The sequence below is a fragment of the Plasmopara halstedii genome (assembly GCF_900000015.1).
Source record: "Plasmopara halstedii genome assembly, contig: Scaffold_650, whole genome shotgun sequence".
Classification (NCBI taxonomy): Eukaryota; Oomycota; class Peronosporomycetes; order Peronosporales; family Peronosporaceae; genus Plasmopara; species Plasmopara halstedii.
The window spans coordinates 1,550,888-1,562,385 of record NW_020187567.1 but is presented as its reverse complement, the minus strand read 5'-3'; the positions used below and the strand labels follow the sequence as shown (position 1 = coordinate 1,562,385).

The 11,498-nt window shown below is 46.1% G+C and overlaps 2 protein-coding genes across 2 annotated transcripts; both read right to left on the bottom strand.

Annotated features, from left to right (window-relative positions):
- Positions 1 to 116: 116 nt before the first annotated feature.
- Positions 117 to 5,334, bottom strand: PHALS_12938 (unconventional myosin-ib; the record flags this gene model as incomplete). The annotated part of the gene is made up of 6 exons (XM_024728591.1): positions 117 to 132; positions 231 to 354; positions 426 to 437; positions 496 to 596; positions 675 to 751; positions 2,119 to 5,334. The coding sequence occupies 6 exons, from the start codon at positions 5,332 to 5,334 to the stop codon at positions 117 to 119; spliced, it is 3,546 nt and encodes a 1,181-aa protein (XP_024579053.1).
- Positions 5,335 to 6,445: 1,111 nt separating this feature from the next.
- PHALS_12937 (pyruvate carboxylase) lies at positions 6,446 to 9,970 on the bottom strand (the record flags this gene model as incomplete). The annotated part of the gene is made up of 1 exon (XM_024728590.1): positions 6,446 to 9,970. The coding sequence occupies one exon, from the start codon at positions 9,968 to 9,970 to the stop codon at positions 6,446 to 6,448; it is 3,525 nt and encodes a 1,174-aa protein (XP_024579052.1).
- Between the last annotated feature and the right edge of the window lie 1,528 nt (positions 9,971 to 11,498).

The window sequence follows — 11,498 nt, the reverse complement described above, 5'->3', positions numbered from 1 at the left end:
ATGGTAGCTGAGCACAATCAATACTGACAAATATTCCGCATCCATCACGCAATGTCGCGTCAGGAAATCGTCTTTGTATCTTCGTATATTTCGATTTCTTTTACTTGTCAACAGATTCAGCGCCTTCCTAATCTACCGAGTAAACGACAAAACTCAGTAGTATAAATACTTGCGTATTTGTTTTGTGGTATGAAACATGGGTCAGGTTCTATTATCTTCTGTCGACTTACCCCTTTCGTTTGCTATCACACGATAAAGCAGCCGCTTTCGAAACGGCAGGTAGTGGATTTGATCCCGTGACGCGCAGTACAAGTATCTCAATCATTTCTTCATAACGTCGATTGATCAATAGACCTAAGCCAGACAGATTTGAAAAGCGTGAGAGAGATCTCCCGCGAGTACGTGCGTTCGAAATGGCTAAGTACATTCCGTCTTGTCTCTTAGGTGGAATACAACTCAACTGGATCATATAAAATCCGGTGTGCTCGCCAATACCATAGTCTACGTTTTCGATCATCACAGCGATGTTCTCGCCCTCTGTCGCGCGCAGCGTAATGTAGTGCGCAAACATGCTGCGTTCAAATGCTTTGTTGATACTGATGCGTGGCACGAGAACCCAAACTACGTCATCATTTTTAAAGTACGCGCATCACAATCGCAAATTGATTTTCAACCTATATTGCCGGCATGCGCGCACTCTTGAGATGTCTTCTTTGATGAAAATGGCTCTAAACGCTTCTATGTAAGGGCACTGAATGCTTAAAAGTCAGTTAAAGATGTGGGTAGTGGATCTTCTGTAAGAATCATTTTCGTCACTCAATTGTTTGAAGAGCAGTCACAGCTGTCGGTCCACGTAACTTTACTTAAGATTGATTCGTGACCTTCTTTTATCTATCAAAAAGTCTTCGGCGGCCGCCGGGGCAGCACCAACTTAATCTGCAAAGCTGATCCCTTTTGAACCTTGTATTGTAGTTGTCGCCGGTAGTATCGATTAAGAACGAGATTGCCAGTAAAGTAGTAGCTAGGGGTGTGAAGATATCTTGCGGGCAAAGTGAAGTGAGATGGAGGATCTACGCATTTTTTCAATACTGAACCGACCAATTGTTCTTGAAGGTTTAATTGCAGATCAGTGCAGAGAAGCTGGATTAATAAGCTGACACTCTGTCGAAAGCCTAAATCGACCAGCAGTCGGAGCATAACGCCCAGTCCGCGCGACCGAATGTCGTCTGGAAGTCAAATGATATTGTTAATGGTTTCGTCGCGGCTCGTGTTAGGTTTTGCAAGTCGACGAGGAAGCGCACGGTGGTGAATCATGTTGTCCTTGACAAAACTGTTTTGGTCGAAATGAGGATAACACTTTGACGCTAGGGCTTTGAGCTGCCCCTTCAGCCTGGCCATGATCAGATAAATTTGGCATGGCTCAATGCGCGAGCTTTTCTTGCGCGGCAGTACGATCATCGATTTTTGCTGAGACGTCATCGCGTCGGAGTCGGTTATTAAAAGCTCTGCCTAAGCACTCGCCGATACATCTGGCACCACTTGGTAGAACAGAGCAGTCAAGCCTTCTATGCTTAGAATTTACTTCACGTGCCAACGAGTTTTGCTATTTACAGCATAGTTTGCGCTTTAAGTCCGAGACGAAGCACAATACCGAGTCTGGAAACTTGTCCTATTTAACGCTGTCAGGGGGGGGCTTTGTGCCAGTTGAGCTGTAGGCATCGCTGATCCTGAAGATATAGCGCTTGATGAAAGCTCAACAAGATCTTTGAGGGGTTGCCGAGACGTTCTTACTCGGCTTCACAAGTTTTTCAATCGAGATGCGCCGCATACTTTTGTACAGTAAATATTTTCTTGTCCTACGATAGTGGACGCAAGTGAATAATCACTGGAAAAGACCTGTCACATTCGATGTCAAGCTTTAACAAAATAAACATCTTTATTCTGTCGTTACGCCACCGCATCATTCGTGGTCTAATTTTACAAAACAAATTTCTATGCATGAACGTGTATCCATTTCTTCGGTCCACCAATTCAGCAAGATGAACTAGTTTGAACGGCTTTCTTACAGAAAACTTACCACATTTAAATCTGCTCGACAGTACTTTAGACAATACCAACCTTGACGAGCATCATATGGCGGTCCACTTTGCTCCATTCCGAGTCTTTTTTCGACCGATCAAAAACAAATTTAACTTTTAGCTGCTTGCCCTTGGCAGCATAAAAGTCCAGTTCATCCGAAAACTGAACTGCAAGTTCTCTTCCGTAACCCTTCTCCATACGGGCACGCAATGCTTGCACGACTTCAGTCTTTTGCGACACTTGCACCATCATATCAATCTCGCCCTTCACTCGGAATATAAGATAGTTATCCGGTTGCGTACTCATAGCCACACCGGTGAGGTGTGCAAGTTCAAAGACGCGGCGTTCTTTCGGTTGTTGGATTTTGTCGGCTTTCAAATTGAAGACACGAGTTTCACTGATCATGAGTACACGCGTTTGATGCGCCCAGCGCTCATTTACCTTTTCCACCGTGTCAAGAAATAGAAGCTTTTCTTTCGGATTGCCAGCTTTTGACCCGCGAGATCCTGTGTGGGCTTGAATGATGGATGCGTACGCTGGATATTTGTTCACGCCAATGTAATCACCCTGATACTTACGATCCAGAGAATCACGACGACGCTTTTTCTTGCCCAAGTACCGCTCAAATTCGGTCCGAACTCCAAGGAGTGCTATCTTGCATGATCTCCACATGTCGTTAGATAGCTGTTTACGAGTTCGAAGTCCACGGTAGCGCTTGCTGAAGATAATCTGTGCATGTTTAAGCTTTAGGAACTTGCGGCGTTGCGTGCGCGCTTTAGCAAAGCTCTGCATGAAAACGATCGAGTTCAAATCCTCTTCTGCCTTGAGATTTTTTACCAAGCGGCTATTGTTGATGTACAGAAGCTTACTAGACACTGTATCCCAATCTGCATACAGCTGTGCCACGCGCTCCTTGTTGCTCGAACCTGGCACACGCTTACGTCGGTCCTGGCAATTTTTCCATACGGCATCGTAAGTGGCGAACAGTTGCTTGCAAGTATTTTGAAACACGCTCAAGGACATGCGGTTTTTGTAACGGCGCCAAGCATTTTCAAGAATGTTAACAATCACTGGAATTCGCTCTTCACGCAAAATTTCTAAGGCTGAAAGAGCCTGCGGATGACGTAGGAAAATCTTGTTACGACCAAGAGAGAAACATCCAAGAGTATTCGAATCCTCTTCAAACGGAATAAGTTCATTGTGATTGTTTGGATCGCGCACACCAAGTCCAGCTGTCGTAATTAAATCAACAGCAGCCTTGCGAGAAGAGTGAGCGACCGGAGAAGGCCATGTTGACTCGGACAAGAAGCTGTAGCGCTTTATAAATGGAGCGTACGGCTGGCTATAGCAGAATCCTTGGCGGCGCACGCTCAAATTTTCCACCAAACCTAAGTACCGGACTTGTTCAGTTACAAGCTCTTTGTTTACAGCCAGCGGTTGCTTATCTTCGTTTGGTTTAATACAGCGTATATAGTGCGGGTTGCACCCATCCAGCTTCTTGAGTAAATCTGCAACTTGTGTACGAAATTGCTGCGAAGTCGATGGGGGACGCTTAAGCTTCATTTCCTTTGATCGCTTGTCGAGGTAGACTTCGCGCACAAATGAGTTGGACGAGTGTTCCATGCCGTCCTGCAAGTCGTTGAAAAAGGTGTCGACATTCGCATCAAAGAATAAGGTAACATCGTACTCAACTTTGCCAGCGTAGTGCAAGATCCCAAACGTTGGGCCGCGCACACGTGAAGCAATGTAGTGTGGATTCTTTGAATGTTCACTGTTGTAACGTTCGATTAGTTCTAGATCTGAGAGACGCGCAATGGCACACTGTTCATCCAACAATGGGAAAATTCCATGCTGTTTCGGGTCCTCTATCAAGTCGCATACGACTTGGTTGTTAAAAAACGTAATATTCTGCCAGCTCAATCCTTCACGACGGTACCCTTCCTGCTCACTCTCAAGCGTCTGGCTGATGAAAAGTTGCTGCAGCTTTTCGTTTACATAGTTAATGCACAACTGCTCGAAAGCATTCACTTCAAAAATTTCGAACCCGTAAATATCCAATATGCCAATACTGTTGCTTATGTCTCGCTTCTTGCACGTGACGTTTTGATTAATACGAGCGACAATCCAATCAAATATTTTCTCGTACAGCGACCGCATGATCGAGTCGCACACCTTCTTGGCTTGGCGAGCGTCAAACAGCACCTTCTGATCTTCACGATAAATGTTGACGATACGGAAGGTCAGTAAAGCTTCGAGCTTGTCCTTGTCGATGCCCAAGAGGCTAGCGGCTTTAACCAGAGCCTCCCGAGCCGCAGGATCATCAATTGCAGCTCGCGGGTTGTGTGCTTCGTCTGTCGTCTCCTTAAACTGAATGTTACCAAGCCACAAAATAGCTGAAAGCTGCTGGAAAATAGCGCATTGCTCATCGTCCGTTATGCCTACAGCTGTCATGTTTTGACGCACATTGCGATAGTTTTCAGCGTCGTCAACGCCTTCAATCCCAGCGTCCTCGTTGCCAAGAATATCGCACTGCTCAGCACTGAGTGGTAGCTGCCAAGCTTCCCGATCAGCGACACTTACACCCGCAATAAGTTGATAAAACGCGTGAAAATTGCGTTCACCCTCCGCCTGCCGGATCACACGACTGCGCTCCAAAAGGTAATTGTCAATGTATCCACCAATCACCTGGCCCACACGGTTCATTTGCAAAACAATATACTTACCAAAGCGACTGCTGTTGTTATTGCGGATGGTCTGTGCATTACCAAATGCCTCAAGCACCGGATTGCTGCCCCACAGCACGTCTGTAACGTGGCTCGTCATGTCGTCGACTTCTTTTCGCTGGGCGACCGACATACGACGATTGGCAATGACAGCGCTTTTGGCTCGAAAGCGTGTACTGACAGTCGTGAGGTACCGCATGACGTGCTTGGATGTTTCCGTCTTGCCACTACCAGATTCGCCTGTGATGAGTAGACTCTGGTCAACGCCAAAGCGCATGAGATTCGAGTAAGCATTTTCGGCCAGTGCGAACGGATGGGGCTCGCACACATGCAACTCTTTGCCCTGAAATCCGTCAATCATGTTTCGTGCGTAAATTGAGTCGCCGTTAGGTTGACGAAGCAACTTGTATGGGTTCATGGCAATCAGCACAGGGCCGAGGAACATGTAGACATAGCCCTGGCGATAGCGCTTGACAAGCTCGTCTACTACATGGGCCTCGTCCACGGCATCTACCATTAACAAATCCTTCATGGTGATGTCAAGGTGTTCTTGAAGAGACAATCACTCTGTAAATGACCGCGCTGCCGAATTCTCTTTTGCCAAATGACGTTGAGCTCCGTGTGGCTGACGTCTGGCTCGAACTACTGCAGCATTGTAAACCTGTAGAACTGAATACAAACTCAACGACGGACAATTAAATCGTCTTGAAACTGTAAGATTTAATATCCCTATTTACACCAAATTGTTTCTAACGTTGCACATAGGAACAGAAAATCAGCATGATATGCTCCTTACAACGAAATGCATTATGAAAACAAGGAGGTACAAGACGTATTCTTCTTGAGAATACACAATTTGATATTTGACAAGTCATCAATCCTGACCTTGAATCCGCGAGTTTTGGTATGAGTATATATGCATCTGCATGTCGACTCAAATTGTTATTTAATTTGGGTCAATAAAACTTAGTGCTCCTGGAATATTTGTGATGAATAAATAGTATTGACTTAGCAGACATGACGAAATATGCATAGTCGTACTGTCTAAGTTCGAATGTGTACGTTTGTGAACTTGGCGCGACATTTTTGTTTGTGGTATAGGAAAAATCGTCTGCGCGAAGAGTTGTAAGAAATTCAATTCACCGGAAAGGTCCGTACTTGACTTAAGAATTCTGTTTTTTATTACCCCCCATAGAAATCTTACGAACGCGATATTTGTGTTGTTATTATCGGCGGCAAAAAGACAAACTCCCAGAAAATGAAGCAATAACGCAATTGAACCACGAGCGCAGCGAAACTCCTTTTTTGCTTCAATGTCATGATGGTTATCAAAAGTACAAATATCCACGATAAATGCTGGCGCATCTACTCAAACATCCGTTTAGGGCAAAAAACAAAATTCATGATTGCGGCATTAGTTGATGAGGACCCGCTATCGTAATAGACTATTGTCCACTTTCAACTTTTGTACTATTGTCGTTTAGACACAGCACCAACGAGGGGTTGTGCTAGTTAGAGTCTCATACCGCCGACGAAATATCAAGGTTTGCCTGCAAATCAAGCATTTTTGGCACTGTAGAGGCGACTGAAAAACGACTTTTTCGACGTTTTTCAACTGACTGAATTACTTAGACGAAGAATTGTTACTCTTCGTGATCACCAGTTTCGTCGATTTCAACCAAAAGGTCGCCACCAAGCATGTTGTCGCCAACATCAGCGTGAATTGACATCACTCGGCCACTCACAGGGGCAGCCACAACAGTCTCCATTTTCATGGCGCTCAACACAAGCAACGCATCACCAGTCTTGACCATCTCACCCTTCTTCACGCGCACATCGAGCACAACACCAGGCATCGGTGCACCGACGGAGCCTGCAACTGCTGTGGCCTTCGGCTTGGCCGAAGTAGCCACCCCTGCATTCTCGTCCTTCACCCTAATCACACGCTGGCGACCATTTAGTTCAAAGATCACATCACGCAAGCCATCCTTCTTGCTCACGCCTCCCACAGCAATCAGTTTGATAAAAACCGTCTTGCCATGCTCCATTTCGATCTCGACCTCAGTGTCCACTTCAAGTCCCTTCAAGAAAGTACGAGTGTCTAGAAAATGCAACGAGCCGTATTCATTTTTGAATGTCTGGAAGCCCTCGAATACTTCTGGATAGATAGCATGTGAAATGACATCCACATCACGAATCTTGTCGGCGCCGTATTTTCCCTTTAATAGTTTCTCGGCTGCTTCAAAGTCGTATGGTTCCATCTCTGCACCTGGACGGCCCTCAAACATCTCTCGGCCATTTGGCAAAGTCCTACCTTTCAGTACACGGGAGCGTAGAGGCTCCGGGAACCCGTGGTGCGGAATGCCAAGGTAGCCTTGAAAGTACTCAACTACAGACTGAGGGAACGACAAAGTCTCTGCCTGATCAATCACCTCTTGTTCTGTGAGCTTATTTTGAACAATAAATTGCGCAAAATCACCGACAACTTTAGACGAGGGTGTCACCTTGATAATGTCGCCAAGCAGACGGTTTGAAGTGGCATAAGCACGCTTGATAGCCGGCCACTGACCTGCAAGACCAAGCTGCTTTGACTGAAACAGAAGATTTGTATACTGTCCACCAGGCATTTCGTGGTTGTACACATCTGCCGAGCCAGACTTCTGGCCAGATTCAAACGGCGCATATACGTCCCGCATCATTTCCCAGTAGTCATTTATCTCTACAATATCTTCAGTGCTGATCCCCGTATCGTACTGAGAGTCCTTCAGTGCAGAAACAACAGCACCCATTGAAGGCTGTGAGGTCGTACCAGACATTGCGTCCGAAGCCACATCTACTGCATCCGCGCCAGCATACGCAGCTTCCAGCATAGAACTTACACCCGTTCCAGCAGTGTCATGCGTGTGCACGTGAATCGGCAAGTCCGGAAACTCCTTTCGGATAGCAGAGACAAGAATCTGTGCAGCCTTGGGCTTTAGTAAGCCAGCCATGTCTTTGATAGCCAGAACATGGATCCCTTGGGCAACCAACTGACGCACAAAGTCAAGGTAGTACTCAAGATTGTATGGACCGCGGGCTGCGTCCGAAACATCACCTGTGTAACACATTGCAGCCTCAATGATACCACCAGCAGCCCCAACGGCGTCTATTCCTAACTTCATGTTTTCCAGGTAGTTAAGCGAGTCAAACACACGGAATACATCCATGCCTGTAGCCTGGGCTTTTACGCAAAATTTGAACACGACGTTATCAGGGTAGCTCGTGTACCCAACAGCGTTTGCGCCACGAAGTAACATCTGGAATGGAATGTCCGGCACGGCTTCACGCAGAATAGCAAGACGATCCCAGGGATCTTCCCGTAAAAAGCGCATGGATACGTCAAAAGTCGCTCCACCCCACATTTCAATGGAAAAAGCATTACGCATGGCTATAGCTGTAGCAGGAGCAATGGCGAGCATATCACGCGTACGCATACGTGTTGCGAGAAGCGACTGGTGAGCATCACGCCATGTAGTATCCGTTAAGAGCAAGCCCTTATTTGCACGCACAGCCTTTGCAAAGGCTTCAGGACCTTGTTCAACATAGATCTGACGAAGTGACTTCTCCTTAGAAGCAGGGGGTGCTTCGAGAGTTGGAATGATTGGATCAATACTTGATGGAGGTGGTCCAGTGGCTCCCAACGCTTTTTCAGGACCGTTCACGATTGTGTTGCCAATGTACTTGAGCATTTTCTGGCCACGATTTGTCGAATTTGACGGCTCCAGCAAGTCTGGGTTTTCCGCAATGAAGCTCGTATCTACGACACCTTTGATAAAGTCGGGATGGTTAAGCACATTTATTAGAAAGCTCTTGTTCGTCGTGACACCACGCACACGGAATTCGGACAAAGCACGTTGAAGCTTGTGAGCACAATCACCGCGGTCTAAGGCTCGGGCGGTCACTTTCACTAATAGCGAGTCATAATGGGGAGTAATATGCGCACCAACGAATCCAGGACCATCATCCAGTCGGATACCCATGCCACCGGGGCTACGGAAGACCTCAATGACACCAGAGTCTGGCTGAAATCCTGTGCTCGGGTTTTCCGTGGTCACGCGGCATTGCATGGCATGGCCACGCGGTTTAATCTTTTCCTGACTTAATCCTAGATCTTGAAAATTCTCGCCACCAGCAATACGTATTTGGCTTTGTACCAAATCAATACCGGTGATTTCTTCCGTGATTGTGTGTTCGACCTGAATACGTGGGTTCACTTCAATAAAGTAGTGGCGACCTTGTTGGTCCACCAAAAATTCGACTGTACCAGCATTTAAGTACTTAGCAGCACTTGTGAGACGCACAGCGTCATCAATCATAGCTTTCTCAGTCTTTGGGTCTAACCCTACAGCAGGAGCAGTTTCAAGTACCTTTTGGTGACGACGTTGCACACTGCAGTCACGGTGAAACAAATGCACAACATTTCCTTTTCCATCTCCCAAGATCTGAACTTCAATGTGGCGCGGGCGGTCCACGTAGCGTTCAATAAACACGGTACCGTCACCAAAGGCAGCCAAAGCTTCGGAGCTTGCACGTTCAAAACTTTCTTCAAGCTCTTCAGCACTTCCAACGACACGCATACCACGACCACCACCCCCCATGCTAGCTTTGATAATTACGGGGTACCCCACACCTGAGTCAATGAAAGCGCGAGCTTCTTCAAGGTTCCGAACCGGTCCATCCGTACCAGGAACAACCGGTACCTTTTGCTGGATGGCAATCTCTCGTGCAGCTGTCTTGTCACCAAAGCGTTGCAGATTTTCAGGAGTAGGACCAACAAATTTGATTCCGTTTTTGGCACATTTCTCAGCAAAACCCACATTTTCACTGAGAAATCCGTAACCTGGATGAATAGCATCAATGTTGTTTTCCTTGGCGATCTTGATGATACTGTCGATGTCTAGATAAGCGCCAACGGGTGACTTATCGGCCCCAACAAGGAAGCTTTCATCTGCTTTGTACCGGTGCTGAGTAAATCGATCTTCCTTGGAGAAAATGCCGACTGTGCGGAGACCGAGCTCATTTCCCGCACGCATAATGCGCGTGGCGATTTCACCACGATTGGCGGCCATGATCTTCTTGATGGTACTGGCATCACGCGTCTGTTGTAGGCGTGTGAGGCTTGAGCCCATGCGATGGCTCAAGAGAACGCGCTGGGTGCGGAGCATGAAAAGTGATGGTCTGGATAGTTCAACGGCAAATCTCCAAATGACACGTTAACTAAGCGCAAATAAGGATCGGATTTGGGGACAGCAGCCACTGTTGGTGATCATAAGAGTAGTATGTACCAGATTGATTGTTGTGATGGGCGAACAAAGACGGAGCATTTCAGTGAATTATTTGATGACGAGCTTGTTGTCATTCCATTATGCTCTTACTTTGTGGTGATATAGCCATAGTCAGTGGATTCTTATCTGATACATTAAGATCATTTTTCAATTCGTTAATTGATAAACGAACTTAAATTGATGTAAAGGCTTTATCGATATCAATTCTTGATTTTTACACTGAAAAAAACAAATTTCTTTAGTCATATATTGCACTTTGTTAGGTAAGATTACGGATTTTAAAAACATCATCAAACCTCTAAGAAAAAATGTTGTGCGGACAGGTCCACAATTCCAATCTACAAAACTTACACTGAAAAATTTACGAACGATGAGCTCGAAAATTTCCTCAAATTAATATTGACGTCTGTAAACGAAACTGATGCGATTGTTGGAAAAATTAGAAGAAAGGGGTCTCTTTGATAACATATGTAACTCTCAAACCAAATGTATCACATTACCTACATAAATATGGTAATAGGAGTTTTTCTCCGTTTCCAACCGAAGCACAAGAAAGTAAAGATACGAAAGCAAGTTGGAATCTGAACGCGCTTGTTGTATTTTTGCGATGTGGAAGAAGTAGATGAGTAAACAACATTACCCAACGAAACGATCGGCGCAGCATAGCAATCCGATTCATGTTAGTATCGCCATTTACCATTTTGCAAAACTTCTAATGCTTGAGTTCTATTACGACTATTACATTTATCGCTCTGAGATTCTGTGACGGGGTGAAACTTACCCCGGTATACAGGGGTGGGTCACACAAGATAGTGTAATCATACAATGGTGTGGCTACACCGTAACAAGAAGCCACGACGTGGCGGGACTGCTGGAAGTTCCACATTTTAATTAGGTTTTACTATTTGATTAGGAAACCCAAAGTGTGCGGCTCTGCCGCAAATAAAACAAATAAATAGAGTTTTCATTTTGAACGGAAGAGTGTATTTGCCCTGGGGGGTTTCATTACTTTTGGAAGTAGCGGTTTGCGATCCGGTACACTCATACTGGTACTAGTATAAAACAAAGGTCATCGACCTTAGCTTAGCTTCCTCTAAGCGAAGAGCTACGGAGGCCCCACTGCCCTTGGTAGAACATGTAGTCAATCTACACCTGAGTCGCTACGAGTGATCCTATGTGAAAGCACCTAAAGCAGAAAATGTTGGCGTCGACTGCGTCCATGACGCCACCGTCGGCGACGGGTGACTCCTCCCGACCCAGGCCGCTCACAGTGAGCATTAAGGGGAAGGATGGAGAGAATCTCCTGCTCTGGGTGAGAGAGGTCGAGATGGCCAACGCATCCGCCATGCTCCAGACCGAGCATGAGCGCGTG